The sequence below is a fragment of the Octopus bimaculoides genome, chromosome 2 (assembly GCF_001194135.2).
Source record: "Octopus bimaculoides isolate UCB-OBI-ISO-001 chromosome 2, ASM119413v2, whole genome shotgun sequence".
In the NCBI taxonomy this organism is placed as follows: domain Eukaryota; kingdom Metazoa; phylum Mollusca; class Cephalopoda; order Octopoda; family Octopodidae; genus Octopus; species Octopus bimaculoides.
In genome coordinates, this window is record NC_068982.1 from 86,048,772 (window position 1) to 86,070,803 (window position 22,032).

Here is a 22,032-nt window from a genome sequence, read left to right on the forward strand (position 1 = left end):
AGTCTGTCATACCGGCCATGATGAAATACCACAAGGTACAGAAAATATGTATTCGCCTTTATATATTTAATCCTTTATATTGAACACTCAATATTTCATATATTCAATAAGACATATCCCATATATTCAATAAGACATTCAATACTTCATTTCATTGTACCATCCATTTTTATATTATATATTATATATTCCATATTCTATATCCCACATTAATTTTACAAGAATATAAATAAAACATAAAAAACAGACAGAGTTGGAATTCTTTTAAATAAAATAATATATATATATATATATATATATGCATGTTTGTGCTCATGGTTAAATTGTATTTGTGTGGTGGACATGCTTTTCATTTTAGTATGCAAGTGTTTTACACTATTTATACTATATACGAGGGGTGTTGAAAAGTTTCTGTCTTTGGGCAAAAGGAAATACAAGAGGATCAGTTAATTATGATTTTATTCAACATATTCCCCTCTCACATTCACACACTGATTGCAGTGTTTCTTCAGTTTTTCTAAACCCTGTAAAAGAACTCAGAAGGCATTTCACAATACCCTTAAAGCCAGGAACTTTCAGCACCCTTTGTATGTATGTATGAAAGTATGCATATGTAAGCTCCACAGGTTGTTACTGAGGAGGGAAAGTCACCCAAAATGATACAGAGGATCTTTCATGAATGCTCATCTACTGTGAGTTGTTGAAAGAGAGTGTGATAGGTCAGTGGCTGACAGAGTTAGAGAGGCTGCCATTTTAGGGGATGAGATGAGATGAGATGAAGAAAGAGAGAGAAAGAGAGAGAGAGAGAGAGAGAGAGAGAGAGAGAGAGAAAGAGAGAGAGAGAGAGAGAGAGAGGAAGATTGAAGTGACCTGCTTGGGAGCATACTGCCTGACAATCATAAAATGAACATTATCAGAACAGTTTGTTTTGTGAGTTTGAAATGACTGCAGAAATTATTGCATTTGCAGAATGTGCATAGAGTAGTGAGAGACATAGGTTTGAGTGGGAAAGATCAGGAGATATTCTAGGCTAAATTTAATATAATTTGAATCTAATTTAAATATAGCAAAACTCAATGGCATTTGGTCTAACTGTTTTCAGATTGAGACTTTATTGAAATTTATCAATGATAATAATAGATTGTCTTAATGAAAAATAATCCTTAGATTAATACTTACCTTTGAAGGAACGTTGGAAAGTGACGTGGCTCGACGCGTCAGCGTTGAAGAATCTCCTATAATTTTTACAAATTGAAATAGATCATTTCACAAATGGAATTTCAATGTTAGAACACTGATTAACATATATACACAGCAAAAACATTAAATTCAGCTCATAATTTATATAAAATTTTGTCATAATTTATATAATTTCTAAATACATAAAATTAATAATTTTCTGTTCTTTCAGATAAAATAGCAAAGAAATATATTAATCATGTATATATCATTATTAATTATATGTATATAATTAAGAAAATTAGGATGTATGTTATTTCAATAATACTATGCATCATCATCAATAATATTAATATGCTAATACGTACATATGTACGTACCTGTGGTGTGTGTCACACTTAGTTGAAAGGAAGAGGTAAAAAAAAGAGAAATAAAACTTGTTAAGCAGAGGCACTATAGTTGAAGTGAGAGGCAAAATGGCAAAGAGGAGGGAGTAGGAGGGAGTGAGACAGAGAGGGGGAGATTGATAGTGCTGAGAGGTGAGAGAAATATAAGGCACATTAAACATAGGAGGACCATTAGAGACAAGGCAACATAGAGGAGGGAGAGAAGTGACAGGACTAGAATAGAGGGCGATTTAGTTAAGAACCTAGACAAGGCTGTGGAATCTGGCTCTGCATCTAAAGTGCTGGCAGTGAGAACGGTCTTGTACTGTCAGCTCAATTCCAAGCACGAAGGTTGCAGAGTTAGAGCTAAGCTACGTGCAGGGAAATGAGAAGGTATTAACGTTGCCAGATGGGCACGTTGTGTGGAGAGTCAGAGAGGTAAAAATGCCTTTATAAAGTCTTTAACTGACGAACAGGGGCACAAGATCTATGAACACGAGGAGATGCAGAAAGTCTTTCACCAGCATTTCGCCCGCTTGTTCGGGGAGAGCAGTTCGCTTGAGCGAGAGGAGGCCTTAAAGGACTTCCTAGCTGGTGGGCTGCAACTCTCGGCACATGAGGTGGAGTGCTGTGAAGGACCAATCACTCCCACGGAGGTAAAAGAGGTATTGGCCAAGTGCGCTGCGGAAAAGTCGCTGGGGCTGGATGGTCTGCCCCTATGAGTTTTATCGTTGTATGCTGGACTTGTTCGGGGATATACTGGCAGGCGTCTATACAAACTGGCAACAGAATGGGAGGATTCTCAGTTCTGTGAGCTGGGAAGTGGTGACGTTGATCCAGAAAGACCTGAGCAAGGGGGATAGTATTAGCAATTACAGGCCCATAACTCTACTTAATGTAGAGTTAAAGATTTTGGCCAAGGTGTTAAGAGAAAATGTTGACAGCTGTCATGGAGAAACTTGTATGGAATGCACAGACATTTGCAATCCCAGGCAGGTCGATCCAGGACAATCTTCACCTTTTCCACTACACCTTAGACAGGGTTGGTAAATTATCTGGCAAAGGTGGGGTAATGGTCCATTTAGACCAAAATAAAGCATTTAATAGGGTAGATCATCGGTACCTGGCGGCAGTCCTTGAAGCGGCTGGGCTGGACCCCGGCTTTCGTGGGTGGATCTCCGCTATGTACAGTGACATCAAGTCCACAGTCCAGATAAATGGTTACCCGATGGAGCCGTTTTCAATCAAGCGCTCAGTTTGTCATGGATGTCCTTTGTATCTGCTTCTGTATATGTTGGCTCTTGAGCCATTGCTGCGGAAATTGGAGAAGTTGGGAGAAGTCTGTTTCTGCTTATGCTGATGACGTCACCTTCATTGTCTCCAACAAAGCACAGCTACCTTGTGTAGAAGATACGAGGTGGTGGCAGGGGCAAAAGTTAACAAGGACAAGTCCATTGGCTTGCACCTTGGCACCTGGAGGAGCAAGTTGATATCGTCCAGTGTCATGGGTCACTGGACAGATAGTCCTGTTAAGTTGCTTGGAATTTGGTTTGGACCAGACTCTCAGACGGAGAAGAATTGGAGAAAGGTGGCAGACAAGGTAGAGGCTCTAGTACGGGCTTGGTCCAGAAGGGCTCTGTCCTTGAAAGTGTTTATTGCATCTTTAATCTCTACTGCCATCTTTAATCACTTGTTAGTCTCTTCTCACACTCTTATGAAAGTATCTACTCTCTCATCCCCTCCCACAACCCACTGTCCATATTCTATCTTATGCTCATCCTCTTGTACATGAGAGTTTACTCTAGTACCCCTTCACTACATTCCTTTTATATTCTTCAGCCATGTACCTCCTCTACAGCAAAACATCTGTGTTTGTCCCTCTTTTATACTTTAGCCTTTCAATACATGGCATAAAGCTACCCACCTCCACCTCCCCCTCTGAAATACTCCTCTCTTAGTAGTGGGAGCTTTTTCTTTTTACTCAGCTCATTTTCTATCTTGTGCCAGCAGCACAAAAAAAAGCATCCTGTACAATCTGTAAAGTGGTTGGTATTAGGAAGGGCACCCAGCCATAGAATCCAACTGATATTGAAGTTCAATATGGCTTTGCAGCCTGCCAGATCCTGCTAAACCATCCAATGTATACCAGATAGGGAAACAGATATTAATGATGATGAGGATGATGATGTCATTTTTGTTGGTGTTGCTTTGACTTGAAGAGTACAAGAATATGAAAAATGCTTTTTTATGTGTGTGTTATGATGTGGGTATATACATCTGGTGTAAAATAAATAGTTGGTTGTGATTATCTAAAAATAACCTGTTGCAGAAATATATGTTAACACAGAATGCACTCCATGCTACTTGAATGTAGGAACAATACTCAGTATTCACTGTCCAAATACTAACTGTTAAACCAACATTGAACTAACATGGTAAACCAACATGGTCAAACTAACACCCGTCAACTACTCCCTTGACCTTGACAGTTCACTCAGTTCTTATTTATTGTAATCAGTTCACCTTCAGTCACATGGGAGTGTTCAGGATGCTCCCATAACATCTTGAGAATTTAGCTCCACCTGAAGCTTAAGATCTTTTGTGTTTAGGGTCTATTTTAAGTACTTCTGTTCATTTTCTTTTTCTCATACTTGAACATGTAGTTTCCACAATTTGCTTCCATCAAAATTTCGTTTCTTGTGACAGTTTCCTCAGTAACCCTTTTTTTTTGTAGTTGATTTATATCGCTTATGTTTGTGGTTGTGACCTTTGAGTAAAAGTAACACTTTCCCAATCTGTTTAGTAATCACTCTATCTTCCCACATATCTTTACCGTTTTTTTAATATTTTAAAGAAAACTTTGTAACTAATTTTGAAAAATTTTGCATTATATTTGTTGTTCGATATTTTTCTTTTCTTTCCTGGTAACAACTTCTTGAACAGTGATCTAATCTTCTTAGCAAACATTAGTTCTGGAGGTGACATTCCAGACCAGGTAATGGTATTTGGTGTCACTCGATATACCCTCAAAAACTGTTGAAGCACTAAGTTATCCATTATTTTATTGTTTGCTTTCTTTTTAGCTCTCTTTTTTGTATCAACAAAATGCTCCACTTGTCCATTTGACCTAGGATGAATCAGTGGAGTGGTCATATGTTTGATAGAGAACATTTAACAGAAATTTTTAAAATTCATTTGCAGTAAACTGAGTTCCATTGTCAAACACAATGGTATCAGGAATACGATATCTGGCGAACAATTTGTGTAAAAAACTTACTGTAACCAAGGATGTCAGTTTTTTTACACCTATGTACTTCAAGCCACTTAGAAAAACTGTCTACCACAACATGGTAATGTGAACTGTTAAGTGAATCTGCAAAATCAACACGCTGTCTGGACCATGGGATATCTGTTTTTGGCCATGGATGCCATTTTGTGGTAGGTAATTTTGCTGCTTCTGCATGCTTTCATTAGTTCTTCAATCTCTTGGTCCATTCTTGGCCAATACACATAGCTTCTCATCAATGATTTCATTCTTGAAATCTTCAGGTGACCAATGTGAAATTCTTTTAGTATTTGTTTCTGTAGTGAGGGCAGCACTACCACTCTTTGTGCGTACATTAGCACATTGTCACAAATTGAGAATAGGTTTGAATTCATGATGCATTCTGCAAAATGCATATTTTCATTTCTTCTTCAGCACTCAAAATTCCTTTCATTTTTGTAATAAATTCATCATTTTCTGCTTTTAGTTTGATTTCTTCTAATGTAACTGGTAATTCTTGTACAACATTACGTAAAATATTTTTAATTTCTTTTTCTGCTCACAACATTGCAATCACAGTATCTTCAAACGGTTCAGTATTTTTTGGTATCAATCTTGATAAACAATCAGCATGTCCTAATTTCTTAGATGGTATAAACTCAATCTTAAAATTATAATTTAGTAATATAGTACCCCAGCATTGCAACCTATTAGCAGTATGGGTAGGAATTCCTTTCTTTGACCCATATATAGATAATAATGGACGATGATCAATTTGTAGTTGAAAACTTTTGTGTAAGAATCTATGAAATCTTTTTATTGTGAAAATAATTGCTAGAGCCTCTTTTTCAATTTGGCTGTAACTTTTCTCTGCTGGTAGAAGAAAATGTGAAGCATGGGCCACAGTCTTCATGTTACCATCCTCGGCCTCGTATTTATGTAAAATTACTGCTCTGATATTGTACTCACTGGCATCTGAAGCTAATACAATTACCAATGCAAGATCGAAATGTACTAAAGACAAATCTGACATTAATATCTTTTAAATTTCATCAAATGCCTTCTGACAATTTTCAGACCAATTCCACTTTACATCTTTTTTTAGTAGATTATTTAGAGGAACTCTTGCTTTATGCATATTTGGTATATAAATCTGATAATAGTTTACAAATCCCCAAAAAGCTTGTAAGGTAGATATATTTGTTGGAGGAGGCATATTTCTAATTGCATCTGCCTTTGACAGATCTGTTTTCAACCATTTTTATTAATAATTTGTCCTAAGTGCTTAATTTTAGGCAAAAAAAATTCACATTTCTCCTCACCCAGACTGAAACCATAATCTCTTATTTAAAAAAAACACATTTCACAAGTTTGATCAGGCGATTCACTTTTAACAATTTATCATCCAGGTAGGCCATTGCGATGTCACACTCTGCAAGCATCGCATCTATCACTTATTAGAATATAGCTGGAGCAACTTTTATGCCAAACATGAGCTGGTTAAATTTGTACATGGGTATTAATTGTTAGCAGCTTAGTACATTTATCTTCTACTTGAGAACAATTTTCCACTGTTTAATTTTGAGATTTTCTCTGGGCTAGGTCATGGGTAGTTATACTGTCTTAAACATTCATTTAGTCCAGCTGAGAAATCTGCACATACAGGTGCAGGCATGACTGTGTGGTAAGAAGCTTGCTTCCCAACCACATGATTCTGGGTTCAGTCCCACTGTGTGGCACCTTGGGCAAGTTTCTTCTACTATGGCCTTGTGAGTGGATTTGGTAGATGAAAGCTGAAAGAAGTGTGTTTTTTATATATATATATATATATATATATATATATATATATATATATATATATATACATATATATATATATGTATGTACATGTTTGTGTATCTGTGTTTGTCCCCCCCACCATTGCTTGACAACTAATGTTGGTGTGTTTATGTCCCCATAACTTAGCAGTTTGGCAAAAGAGGTCAGTAGAATAAGTACTAGGCTTACAAAGAATAAGCTTTGGGGTCGATTCGTTCAACTAAAGGTCGTGCTCCAGCATGGCTGCTGTCAAATGACTGAAACAAGTAAATGAATAAAAGAATACACAAATTTTATTGCCCTTTTTTTTTTACATACACTGCTGGAGACCCCCAATCTGAATAGTTGATCTTTCCAATCACTCCCATTTTTTCCAGTCTATCTAATTCCTTATTCACTTGTTTAAGTGCTACAAATGGTACATCATATTTGGGTTTAAAAACTGGTAATGAATTTTCTTTTGCCAAAAATTTTGCTTTAAACTTATTGCACTGACCAAATCACCCCAAAAAAACATCAGGGAACAACCTTTACACTTCGTTTTATAGAATTTTCTGACTTTGTATTTGAACTAGTGCATGACCCCATTACATTTTTACAAAAATTATTTATGGGTAAATACCATAAGTTGAACAGTTCCATCCATTCCATTCCAAAAACATTGCTTGCATTTAATACATAAGCATTTACTTGTATAGCCTTACTGCAAAATGTAATGTTACAGATAATTTTGCCTTTAAAAATTGATTTAATTCCCAAGAATCCAAGTGCAATCTTCAAGGCTTCCCAATTGTTTTCTGTGTGTTTTCACTACCAGTATCAAACTATAAATTTATATTTGTATTATTAATTTTTACCTGCATAAGTTTCATTTGAGTCTTGTTTGTATTTCTTATCAGCAATAAACTGTTATTTTCAACATGATATTTTCTGTTGAACCGTTTTCTACGTTTTGTGTTACAGGCTGATTTTTTAATGACATATCTAACCATACTTGAAGCATTTTCGATTTTTATAAGGACAGTCAAATCTGCAGTATAATTCTTTCCATCCAAAACAGGTTAATTTTCTGCTTTTCATTTCTTACTTTTGGTCGCACTGACTGTATATGAGAACAGTTTCTCACTTCAGTTTGTTCTGTAGCATGCCTTAGGTTAATTATTCTCTGGCATTCCACAGATATTTCTTGTGTTAGCTTCTGATTCTCCATTAATTTAGTCAGAATTCGGTTACGAATTTCTGCATCTTTCTTTTTTGTTAAACCTTGCACAAAAATTAAGCATTTAAACATTTCTGGTGTTAATTCATTAATTTTAAATCACTTGCAATCCCTATTAACAATTCCAACTTATGTAATAAAATCTTTGTCCTCATTTTTGTAATATTCATGCATTGCCAGAATATAGAGCTTTTAATGCTGAAAATCTTTGATAGATTATTCACTGTTTCTTCAAAACAGACTTCACCCAGTTTCTTTGGTAATATGTAATTTCAATATTTCTCATGCTCGGCTGGTGCCAACTTTCTCAACAAAAGTCGATTTTTATTTCTCATCTTGCCAGTCGCAGCATTCTTCTCTAAAAATGTCCTCATACCTTCTAAAGTAAGCAGAGAATGTAGTACTCTCCTCTGGGTTATATGTGAACTCTCCAATTGAGTTTGTAACAGTGTCAGGGGTGAACAAACTAGATGTATTTTCTGTTTCCTTCTGTATCAGTTGTACCAACAGTTTATATTGCTTCTGAAATTCCAACAACTGTTGTTGTTGTTGCTGTAATTGAATTACAAAAGCTAGAAAACCTTCCATGTTCAAGCAAAAATCAGTCCAGCATGAGCTTTGAATAATCTTGTCACCAAAAATATTATGACGTGAATATACATTCTGGTGTAAAATGGTATTACACAAATAAATAGTTGTTTGTGGTTATCTAAAAATAATCTATCGCAGAAGTATGTTAACACAGAATGCACTTCGTACTACTCAAATGTAGGTATGATACTCAGTATTCACTGTTCAACTACCAACTGTTAAACCAACACATGTTGAACTAATACGGTGAACTAACATGGTAAACCAACAGTCGAACTAACACCCGTAAACTACTCCCTTGATAGTTCACTCAGTTCTTATTTATTGTAATTGGTTAGTCCACCTTCAGTCATCTGGGGGTGTTCAGGATTCTCCCATAACAGTATGTAGTGGAAACCACTCTGATTTTCACATTTATGCTATTCCGTACAGACAGAGAAGTTTACTTTCACATACATGTTAACACTAAAATATACTGCCTCTTGTATGTAGCAGCCATTTTACTTGGTTTATTAAGAGCTTTGAGTTTAGTGATATTCTAAATTTACGGTGATCTAAGTTATACAATCATGGATCTGACCTCATGTACACTGGATTGCACATTTTGCTAGGGAATCAGCATCCTTCATTTAACTGCCATGGCTATTTTTGTCTGACTCTTGAGAGATTACATAAACCAAGTTTTACAAGGGGAAACGAGAAAAAATTTCTGGGGGACCTTATGCAGTTTTAGAACTTAACTCTCACAAACACTATATTCAGACTTTGACGTTGTATGTATTTTACACATACATTAAACTCATCTCAGTTAAATCCATTTGTTGCCAATACACTTTTTTTTTAATGAATTGCTGATATACAGTAATTCCCATACATGTGGAAAGCATGCAATGTCTTATGCATATCAAAATAATCCTTTGTAGTTACATAGTTGTTGAATTAAACATTGTGAATTATTGGGCATGTTTTTTTAAATCCTCTTTCTGAAAATATGAGAGTAGTCTGAAAAATTGATAGACTAACTATGAAGGAATGATGCTAGAGGTGTGAAATCTTGCATGTCAGTACGAGGGTCAGCTGAAAAGTTCATACATTGACCAAGATACTCTTATGGAATGTGACCAAATGAGGTTTATCTTTCAACACAGTCTCCCTTGCAATCCACACACTTCTCCCATCAGTGTTGCACTACTTGGATCTCACTGGTGAAGAAGCTTTCATCCTGTTAGTTAAAAAAATCAGCAACAGCAGACATGATATCCTCATCACCATGATACTGATTCCCAACCAAGTATCCATTAATTTCAGCTCTTCTTATTAATAATTGCATTGTTTCTTTCCAGGTAAACTGATATCTGACTTCAAAAGTAACCAGTAGTGACTTCTTTTGAAAATGGACAAAATTTAGCATCATGATGTAATTAAGTATCTGCAGAAAAAGGGTTTAATCCCCAAGGACATTCACGCTGACGTGGCTACTATATTAGGTGATGATGCTCCAGCTTTATCAACAGTGTCTGAATTTAGGAAAGGAAGGGAGAATCTTGAAGATGATCCAAGGTTTGGGTGTCCTGCAACTGCCACCACTGAGGAAAACATTGATTGTGTTCGTTACATGGTGATGGATGACAGGCAATTGACTATGAATCAAATAGCCAATGCTCTTAGCATATCCCATGAGAAAGTTGAGAATATTCTGCACAATTAACTTGGCATGACAAAGGTTTCTTCTTGGTAGGTGCCACATCTTCCTGAAACCTGATCAAAAGCACACCAGGCTGATCACATTATGGGAAAATTAAACATTATTTCAGGCAGTGCCAGCTGCTTTCCTTGAACGTTTCCTAACCCAGGATGACTGCTGTGAGTGACTGGTTTTGAACTGATTTGGCCTATTCTCTTGATTTAGCCTCATCTGACTATCATTTGTTCCCCAACATGAAAAAACACTTAGTTGGGAATCAGTATCATGGTGATGAGGATATCATGTCTGCTGTTGCTGATTTTTTTAACTAACAGGATGAAAGCTTCTTCACCAGTGAGATCCAAGTAGTGCAACACTGATGGGAGAAGTGTGTGGATTGCAAGGGAGACTGTGTTGAAAGATAAACCTCATTTGGTCACATTCCATAAGAGTATCCTGGTCAGCGTATAAACTTTTCAGCTGACCCTCGTACTGACAATGAATGTTTGTTCTTCATTATTTTATACAACTAAATAATTTTGATTTTTCTGTAATCCATGTCATTTACTTTGGCTGTTCTTATTCATTGAACTTATTTTACTCTGTGAATCTATCATCACCGTAAGTATTTCTTCTTTTGTAGGATTAAAAAATTTTTGACATTAGAGTTAATCTTCTTGTCTTCATTCTCATTATCATATTTATAGTCTTATCACAACTACTAATCATACTAAATATACAAGGTTTTGTATAAGTTGATTAACAGCAGAACACACAGGCATTCACTTTCTTCCTTTCCTGAACATATGATAAACATCAGTGATTCCCAATGTGGGCCATACACCCCACCAGTAGGGTGTGTTATCCAAAAAATAGTAGTGGGGCATGAGATCCAAAACAATTATGGTGGGGAGTGGGATCAAAAAATATTGTGGTGGGGTGTGGGATCCAAACAAAATTGTGCTAGGGCATGGGATCCATGCTTTGTTATGAGCAGAGAGGTTCCATAGCAAACTTCAAGAGTATGACTGTAGGTTGCATTTTGTGCAGTGAATAATGTAATGATATTTGATTGATTTCCAAACTTTTCTTTCGGTGACTTAAAATATTCCAAATTTGAATTGGCAGGATTGAGATGCTTTACTAACAAATGAACTTCTAGCCAGCCTGCCGACACGTTATTTGACAGATATCTCTGAGAAATTAAGCAGCTTGAACAAGTAGCTCCAAGATGCAAATATAACTTTTGTTGATACAAGAACAAAGGTTTTTGGATTCACTATAGTTTTAGAATTATGCCTAAAGAATATTTCTACATGAAATTTCATGAAATTTTACTGGTTGAATCAATGTGAGATAACTGATACTGCTACAGTATTGAGCATTTGAAAATGCTCAGACCTCGGTATGTTGATTTAAAGAAAATGAATTTTCCATCTTGGGTAACTCAACCATTGCTAATAGATATCTCTGAAGTTCCAATGTGATTTCAAGAAGAGTTATCAGAATTGCAGCATGATGAATCAGTGAATACTTTGCTAAAAATGAAAGGTACCAAGATGCAACTATGTGACAAAGTTGAAAGGAAATACCCTAACACTGCCATTTCAGCAAAGGAATTTTTTATTCATTTCCTCACATCTTATTTGTCGAGTGTGGCTGTAGTGTTGTTGATGATTTGGTTTGAGCCAAGAGAAACAGACTTGAAATTATAAAATGTGGTGATTTATGGCTGAAACTAACAAAATTGTGTCCTCAAATAAAAGAAATTTGCCACAAATACCAGGCACAAAGTTTTCATTAAAGTGATTCACATTTTTTTGTAGTCATAATGTACTTATTTTTCGTACTCAGTGCTTAATAAAAGAATTACTGGTAGATTATCTTGTATTAAATAGTTGTGATAAAATATTAAAAATAAAGTTGCTTTTTAACAACCACCAGTAGTGCATACATTTTTCTGGAAAGTTATTGTGAGGCCTGGGGGAAAATAGGTTGGGAAACACTGATATACACTTTACTAAGAAGGTATTTATTATATGTTCTTTGACATGATGTCCATATCCAGGAATTTAAAATTAAAACTGAAAAAGGTTTCTCCTAAATGGGCAAATGAAAGAGTTGTATATAATATCTAATGAAATATAGAAGAGCTTAAAAACATAGAATGAGAAGCTAAAAACTAGAATTTTACAGAAATTGTGACAAAGCCAAGAATTTCAGAATACATATAGTATGAATTATAAGCAACTACGGGCTAATATTTTCAGTGAAAACAAAAAGCCAATGAAAAACATAAAAGCAATGAGTCAACAAATGAGAACTCAACTCATAAGCCCATAACAAGTTTCATCTCTTAGTTTGTCTTTGTCAAAATGAATTGAAATTGCAACAAAGTGTAAATATATCTGTCCTGTTGCAGATAAGAGCTGTGGAATTTTGTCTTCTAATAAAGATTCACATGTTCAATCCTAACTCAAATATATGTGACACCTGAAAGCAATATGAATATATGCTTTCTCAAATGTTTATATAAAAAAAAAACATGAAATGAAAGTAATGACCAATGCATCTTGAAAAAGAAAAGACATCTTAAAAACCAGTTAATACTACAATTTTGCTTTTTAAAATCTAATTCATGTAACCTAAATTTAAAATACAATTCAAATAAAAAATGAATTTACAAACCTCCAGCCTCTGGATTTAAGATTTTATTATCAATAAGGGTTCTGAAAAAAATTAATTAAACATAAATTATGAGAGTAAATATCAGAAAACTTGAGATCTAAATTTATTTGTACACCACTTTATTTTAACTGTAAAAGATTGTTTATGAATGTAAATAAAAAACTATAAGAATATTAGTAATAATGCCTTTTAAATATAAAATACACAAATTTATTGATGGAAAAAAATCCAGTTATTACAATATTAATGATATGAAAAAGACAAGATGATAATTTTGTATATATTTTCAAACAATGCCAGTTAAAGAGAGTATGGTGTGAGCTTTCTTCAAATTTATCAACAATTTTATTTAAGATGTGGTAGGAAATGTCTTCAAGCATAGGTATGTGGTAAAGAAGTTTGCTTTGCAATCATGTGGTTTTATGTTTCAGTTGACTGCATAGCACCTTGACAGGTGTCTTCCAGCATCATAACCTACAGTTGACCAGTGCCTTATGAGTAGCATGTTCAGAAGTTTATTGTGTGTGAGTATTAATGTCATAAATCTGTTTAAGTTTCATTAATCCTTTATGTTTAGTTTGGAAAAATGAGTCCGTTAGTGCTTCAAGGCCTTCCTGATCTCATTATCAGAATGAGATGACAGTAATGACAGGGTGCTACTCATTTGCTTTGCAGTAAGTTGCAAAAGATATTACAAAAACACCAACATATAAACAGCCCATCAACATGAAACCATTATCTAGCAAAGCACAGAATGTACTTCAGACCACTGTAATACATAGATGTCATTGTAAACATGAAGGTTGTAAATTTCATGACTCACCCTGATACAATGCTGCAAATTTGGCATACAAACAACACACAAATACATTGCACATAAAATAAACCACAAAATCACTATCCTGCAGCAAATTCAGTGTATAAATAAAACACATACACTGTGTATGTGTGATCAATAATATTTACATGACAAGAGCTGCTTTTAATTCATAATTTTATATGTATATATATGTGAAGGCACATGGCCTAATAGTTAGGCTGTTACACTCATGATCATGAGTTCAATTCCCAGACTGACAGTGCGTTGCCTTCTTGAGCAAAGCACTTCATCTCATGTTGCTCCAGTTCCCCTTTCAATTGTGGGGAATGTTGGCTTGCTCACCTAGTGTGTGGGGTGGCATCATTTGAAGGCTAAAACAATGCAAAGACATCTTGTTGGTCCCATGATCATATGATATATTTTATAATATTTTATAGGCACAATGATATAAATAACCTGGTGTTAGAATTCAACATACATACACTTCAGAAATAAGCGTTAATAGAGTACAGAGTGTAAGAAATTAGGTAAATGACAAGAGAATAAGAAATTGTGTATTGAATTTCATTAGCTTACAACTGCTTCAGCTATAAGATGCAATGCGTTCATAGTTGAGTGCTTGTGTATCACCCTGTAGCTCCATTAGGGCTTTAAAAATGAAGTGCAGTTTTATTTGGGAAAGCATTTATATATATGGAAAACATTACCACTGGAAAAAATGATAAAACTATGTAGGAAATGAAAAATAGAGATTGAAGAGTAAAAAGCCCCTCCCAGTACAAAATAGATCTAGATAACTTTTGTGTATATATGTGTGTAGAAATAGGCATATGATGAACTTCTATGTAGACAACTATTTATATGCATACATAAAATATAGACAGAATATCTATGTTGGGAATGAAGATGGATAGAAAATGATGAAATCCATGAGAGAGAGAGAGAGAGAGAGAATCAAGACAATGAAGTGGGTACTAGCCAGTTTGATAAATAACATGTCAAAAGCATTGGGAAGGAAAGATATGTTATAGATAACAACATGTGTGTATGTGTACGTGTGTGTGTACGTGTACATGTGTGTGTGTGTGTCTATAGAAGTAGAGAGAAAACATGTAGATAAACATGGAGTATTATTTATACCTAGACATACATGAAGCTCCAACAAAGGTATGAGTGCATTGCATCCTGTAGCAGAAACAACTGTAAGTTAATGAAGTTCATTACATAATTTCTTACTTCTTTGTCATTTATTTAATTTTGTATATGTATGTTTGTCTTTGTCCTCTCCTGGTACCTAACAATTTGTGCTGGTGTGTTTATGTTTCTGTATCTTGGTGGCTTGCCAAAAGTGACCAATAGAATAAGTGCAATAAGACCAATAGAAACATATATAAAAAAAAGTACTGGGATTGATTCATTCGACTAAGATTCTTTAAGGTAGTGTCCAGCATGGCTGCAGTCTAAATGTCTGAGATAAGTAAAAGATAAAAGATACCTGAGAAAGATTAACATATCTCTAAGTTTTAAAAATATGAAATTATTAATAACAAAGTTCATTTAAATGATAGTAGCAGTTGCAAGACAGATATTTCTTAATGATTTTTTTAAATTTTTTATACAGACAATGCTAGTTAAGAGAAACCTGCTTACACCAAAGATTTACGCCTTGTATCTCTTACTTGCTCCTCATGGAGAAATAATAACACAATATTCATGAGAAGAACTTTCAGTGGAGAAATTCAACATTTTATTCTCCTGGTAACTACCAAATATACTAAGAATACCTGTAGAAAAATAATTTATTAGCATAAAAATATTTCAATGAAATGTTATACACATAAAACATTTCAAATGTAACAAAATGTTTCCTATTTTTTTTTGTTCCTCAGCAGTGTTATTTCTTTTCTGCATAAGTCTAAAATATACAGGAAATGGCTATTATTTTCTTCAGACTTTGCTTTTGTGACATTGACAATGATATTTTGATATTATTTTACCTATTTCAGTAAAACTGAGATTTTGGGAGGACAGTGTGTGTACAACTGGCCCCCTTGCCCAATTTCCTCCTTGAGTCATTCCTATCACCCATCATCTCCCCAACTGCAGTTAAATGTGAACAGAACTACATGCTTTATGGGTTTTTCATAGATATTGTTTAATTTTCTCACAGTCCAAAAAGGAATCTGCAAGACTTCTTTCCCTAAGCCTGTCTGAGGCAAAGGCTGAAAAAGGTAACTTTGTTAAACCAGTGAAAATCATAGAGTGCAGAGAATTCCCCCAAGATGCTCATTATGGAATGAGAAAGCAGTTTGGAATGACTTTCGCAATGATTGAAGATTCTTGGAATCACAAAACAGAAAACTATGTGAAGCTGGGGAAGACTATGGTGAAGAACTACAAGTAAAATGGGGCTACAAGATGTAATTTTGATGCTCATCTTGATAAATTCAAGGAAAACATAGAGACCTATTCAGAGGAGCAAGGCAAATGCTTCCACCAGGATATACTAGACCTTGAATGCCACTACCAAGGTGGGTATAATGAAAACAAGGTGGGTATAATGAAAACATGATGGGAGACTGAGACGTAAAAGTGAAACATTACAATCACAAATCTTGAAAAAGTACCCACTACTAAACTCTTGTGTTCACTTTTGTATAACTTAAGTATACATTTTAATGTTAAGTTTGCTTTAATATGTTTTCCTCCTGGCTCTATCTGAATGAGAATACACAAATTCATCCATTTTCCCATAGGAAATAGATAAATTTCATTATTATTATCAAGGTTACAAAAGCAAAGTTTGAAGGAAATAATAAGCCATTTTCTATACTTTTTCAATGCAGGCAATTAGAAAATAACACTACCTAGGAAAAAAAGTGTTATACATGGTAGAATGAGCTTGATGAAAATTTGTTGGTATTAAACTATAACAAGATAAATAGTTGTTTTTTTTAAATTGCAATCTGATATGAGGATACACAGTATGAAATCCTTTCAAAGATTAGAATGATGTAGATACAAAAGGAAACTTACTTTGCTTCTTCTAATTCTAAATGTTCTCTTTCTCGAATTCTTTTCAAATTCTCTACATATGACATCATTATTTCCATGGCTCGACTCATGCGTTCTTCCTGAATACAGGAATTATTAAACAAAATCAATAGGATAAAAAATTTGAAGTAATGTAAGCATCTGTAAAATTGATGTAGATACCCCTGCATAACTGTAGTCCAGTGTGTATGTATGTGTGTGTATGTATGTGCGTGTATGTATGTGTGTGTGTATGTATATATATATATATATATATATATATATATATATATATATTTCTTGGGGATCTGTAAAGTCTTTTTCTTTTGCAGAATTTTAGACAATCACAAACAAAATGACCAGCCACTTTTGTTTTATTTATATTTTTGTGTGTAGAATGTGGAGAAACATGCCTAGAAGGATAGTTTCAGTCGCTCACCTAGCAATTTCTCAAGAATCGGGTGTATAGCACAAATGTTGCCAGAAGTAGTTGATATAAAATTGGAAGACCTCCAACCATTCAGCTAACCTGAAGTGGTATAGAATGTGGGGTATAAGGGATGTGTGATATGTGGATGCATGGTGGGTAGTTGCAATGAGGCAGTAGTTAGATGACTCAGTAGGTGATGAGTTTTTTATAATTTGTAGAGATTAGATCAGTAGGTGAGAAATAGAGCGGGATTGTTTGAAGTATTGAGTGTCAATCTGGGATGCATGTAGTAGAATAAGATATGTTGATGAAGAGAGCGATGATTACAAAAGATGTGACATCTACATTTGCAGCATTCATTTGGGACAAGTGAAAGAGCCACAAGAGGTTATGAATGTCAAAGTCCAGAATCCAAATGTATTTACACCTTTAAAAATAAGGAATACCCATGGATCATTCCAATAAAAATAGCAACTTGGTGCAAACTCAACAAGCCTGATACTGTTTCATCTAGTTGGAAAAAAGGAGGACATCTATAGAGAAACCAACGAGAAACTTACAATACTTATATCAGACTCTAGATTTCTACCAATTATCATAGGATCACTGAGTTGAGTAACAACATATTTGCATAAAACCTAGAAATTCTTCTAGAAATAACAAAGCAAACTGATTTATACCCTCCAAATACAATTGATTAGTGGTGCAGTAAAAATATGTAAAGTATTCTAGGGATTCTCCATTTGAGTTTCCTTGAATGAACATATGCATACAACAAACATGGGTGCCCATCATAAGGCTAAATAAGAGAAAGCGGAATGTGGAAAGGCTGAACTCACATGACTTAAAAATCAGAATACTAGTGAGACAACTGCAGTTAGGAGTAGATAAATGGCTTGTTAGAGCTATACAAGCCATATATAATGGTGCTGTTAATAGTGTGAGTCAGCCATGAGTGTAGAGATAAATTTAGTGTACAAGTAGGAGTTTACCTGGGCTTAATTCTCAATCTTCCCTTATTCACCAAAGTCCTCCAGGCCATAACAGAGGAATTGAAACTGGTAGCCCATGGGAACTAGAATATGCTGATGGTCTCACTTTAATAGCAGAATTAGAAAATAAATTCCAGGTACGGAAGCAAAATCTAACAAAGACCAAAGTTGTTGATAGCATGAAAGCAGACATGGCTGTCTTTCTGTCAGGCAAATGGCTCAGCTCAATATGTACGAAAGGTGCTGGAAGGATTTCTATTTGTTGCACCTAGTTCAAGCTATGGACACAGAGGAAACATAGTGGAATCATAGGTAGAGAAAGTCGTCTTCATATGTGATGGATGCACAGGAACAATAAACACAAAGGACACATGGGAATTAGATTTTCTCAAATGCCCAGGAGGTTCCCTTGGGGTTATAGATAGTTTCTCTTAACTAGAGAGCAGTGAAGGAGGATGTTCTGAAAGTACTGTTGCTAGAATAGGAATAAGACAGAGGAAATTCAGAGAACTGTTACCTCTGTTGGCAACAAAAGACATCTCTCTCAGAGTGAAAGGTAGATTGTATGATGCTTATATATGAATGGCTATGCTCCATGGTAGTGAGACTTGGGCCCTCAATGCAGAAAGCATGTGAAGACTGGAAAGGAATGAAGCTAGTATGCTTTGATGGATGTGCTATATCAGTGTGCATGTATGACAAAGTGCAAATGTGCTGAGAGAAAAGTTGGGTATAAGAAGAATCAGATGTAATACTTTAGATTATAATGGTTTGGACATGTGATGCATATGAACGAGGGCAGTTGTATAAAGTAGTACTGATTACTTTAAGTGGACAGTACTTATGGAAGAGGGAGACCCAGGAAGACATGGGATGAAGTAGCGAGGGCTGTCTCAAGATGTTGAATCTCATGGAGGAGATGACAATGCACTAGGATGTCTGGTTTTTGAGAAATCCTGACTATCTCAGTGAAACTGTGTTCTGGAAGAGCTGTGTATTCCAACTACATTTAACATTAATTTACAAACCCCACCCCACTGAACTAAACTACAACTTTTCATGCATTGTGCTTGTCTCTCCCCCATCACTTTTGCAGCTCAACACTACTCTGTCATCTCTCTCTCTCTCTCTTGCCCTCCCACTACCAACTTTATCATTGCTATCCTGTTGCTCTTTATATACTTGTGTTTCACCACTCACTGTGTTTCCCTTCCCTTCCTTCCTTTGCACTCACATGAACTTCCTGCTCACTCATCTTGTCCAGTCCTGTACCATTCCATTTACATTCACCTCCTTGTACCTTGAGGGTACACCTTGGCACATTACCACCGTCTCTCTGACTGGAGTAACCATGTATCTCTTCTACAGCAAGATACCTGTTTCTGTCCCTCTGTCATACTCTAACCTCTCATCACCTGTCACACAGCCAGCTCACTCCATACCACTCTTCCTCTCAAAGGATCTTTATCTTGCAAGTTACTTGGTGACCTTGTCAGTGATGGTGCCATGTAAAAAGGACTCAGTGCACCCAATGGTTGGCACTGGAAGGGCATCCAACCAAAGAAACCATGCCAAAAGCAAACAGTAAAGTTTGGCACAGTCCCCTGGCTTTCCAGCTCCTGTCAAACCATCCAACCCATGGAAGACGCGTTAAATGACAACAATGATGAAAATAATGTAATTCATTGTTTTCTCTAAAGTATATTCCATTAGATGGCATTTGTCTAATGCTTCACAACTTAACTTCTCTTTTGAAGATATTGTGTGTGCATGTGTGTGTGCAACTTTCTCTGCATTTCTTTTAAAGGTCCATTATGTCTTCTACTATAAATCATTCTACACTTAACAACATCAATATCTAAAATACAATTGTATCTTGACATGAAACAGACAATATGGTTGTCTCTCCTCATAGCAGTCATTAAATTAATATCATCTGATAAAAAATACCTTCCATGATTATAAAAGAGATACTGGGTAATAAAGATAGTTCTGATATATATTATCTGTACGTCTCCCTTTCACATGATCTTGATGTATACAAAATTTAGCAAAAACAAAGTAAGCTTTGAAAAGAATGATTGAGTAGACAACAGCTCCATAATTTTGGTCAGTTAGTCAATCAGCTGATGGATCAACTAAACATCCAAACCTCAATGTGCAATGGATACATTTTGCTAGACTATCTGAAATACATGTAAACAAAATAAATCATTCTTTATGTCTTTACTAATATACTCTGATTAATGCACCAGAACTAATTGGTGATTGACTTTACAATTTGTACCTGCTACAAGAAATAAACAACAATCTATATGGATTACTGTAATACTGACAGGACAATTTTGTTAGGCAGGTTCTATTTACATACAGTGCTCAGAGGTATTCACCTGGATTTATTTAATTTCTATTTTCCTTTGAACCTGCCAAAAAGAGGGTAATGTGGTGCCAGTGGAACAGCTCTGTAGATAGTCATAAAGGTTAATTGTCTGTTATTGAAAGAATAGAAGAAAGGAAGCAGGCAATAGTAATATTATGGAGCAAGCTAAATGCAGGTTATATGAAGAGAAGCTAAATGCAGGTTATACTTAGCTACAGGATAAGCTGAAAGTAAACAGTTTGTGAATGATCTAAAGTATGAAGATCAAAGATGAGAGGTATTGAAGATTGCGAGAATGTGCCAGTGAAAATTGAAATGTTATTCGCAAGAAGTGTATTCGAAATGATAGCTGGCTCCTGCCTTTACCAATTGAAAAGAATGAAGACTGATGTGCTTATTACAAAAGATTGCTGAATGTGATGAATGCACAGGGAAAAGAGTTTCTGTTCTAAGTAGGCCCTATAAGGAGATAGTCATTGAAGTTGAAAGTACTGTAGCAGATAGAGCAATTAGGGACATGGAAATAGGGAGGGTACCTGGTCCAATAACTATTCCACTGAGATGCTTAAAATTTCCAGCATGATCTAGTCATCCATGTAGTAAATCAGATGGTTCAGGAACAGACCATACCTAATGACTTGTGTAGCAGTGGCATCATCAGTTGCTACATAAGTACAGTTGATGCTTTACAGAGTGGTAATTACACCAAACTACTGAACCAGGTTATGAGAGTTACAGAAGTTATAACTCAACTAATTAGGATAAAAATTCACTTAGAGGAAATTCAATTTGGTTTTGTGCCTCAGAGAACTATTACTGATACCATGATCTAAGAGGGGTTGCTGCAGGAGAAGTACTTAACTAGGAGTAAACCACAATATCTAGCATTTATCAACCAAAACAGAACAGTGATTGCTGTGATTAGGCTAGGTTTAGACAAACGACTTATGAAAGTCATCTGTCTAAATCATGTACAGAGACATAATCAGAAAAATGAGTTAGCAATGACTTCAACAACAAATACAAAGTTTAGAAGGCAATCCATCAGGGCTCTATCTTTAGCCTATTTTTCTTCATTATGGTCTCCCAAGCTATAACAGAGGAATTTGGAAGAGGATTTATGGTGATGGCCTAGTTTTTATATTAGAATCAATAGAGGATTTAAAGATAAAATTCTATAAATGGGAGCAAAACCTAGTATTGAGAGGCATCCAAGTTAAATGAGAAAAGACTAACTATTACTAAATAGGAGAGAAGAATAGACCCTGCTAACATGAGGGGAAAATGTGCAGAAAAAAAGTAGGTAATATTTCTATCAGGTACAATTTACAGCATGTATTGAGTACTTTTTTCAAGTCACCAGCACTATGGTGAAGTCACCTTGTGACTCACAAGACTAAATAGTTCACATGACTGAAAAGGAGAATAAGAGAACAATTGGTGACTCTAGGTGAGGTACTGAGAAATTAAAGTCTTACAACAATCTCTCTCTCTCTCTCTCTCTCTCTCTACCTCTGTGTGTGTGTGTGTGTGTGTGTGTGTGTGTG

At 35.3% G+C, this 22,032-nt stretch overlaps 1 protein-coding gene across 1 annotated transcript in view; it reads right to left on the minus strand.

The window, feature by feature from the left end:
• LOC106874321 (uncharacterized) overlaps window positions 1-22,032 on the minus strand; it is a 466,970-nt gene that overhangs the window by 177,877 nt on the left and 267,061 nt on the right. Inside the window, exons 15-17 of the mRNA XM_052965857.1 lie at window positions 16,687-16,784; window positions 12,831-12,871; window positions 1,180-1,235 (exon numbers count right to left, since the gene is read on the minus strand). Coding sequence (XP_052821817.1) covers window positions 1,180-1,235; window positions 12,831-12,871; window positions 16,687-16,784 — 195 coding nt within the window. The remainder of the gene's footprint in view (window positions 1-1,179; window positions 1,236-12,830; window positions 12,872-16,686; window positions 16,785-22,032) is intronic.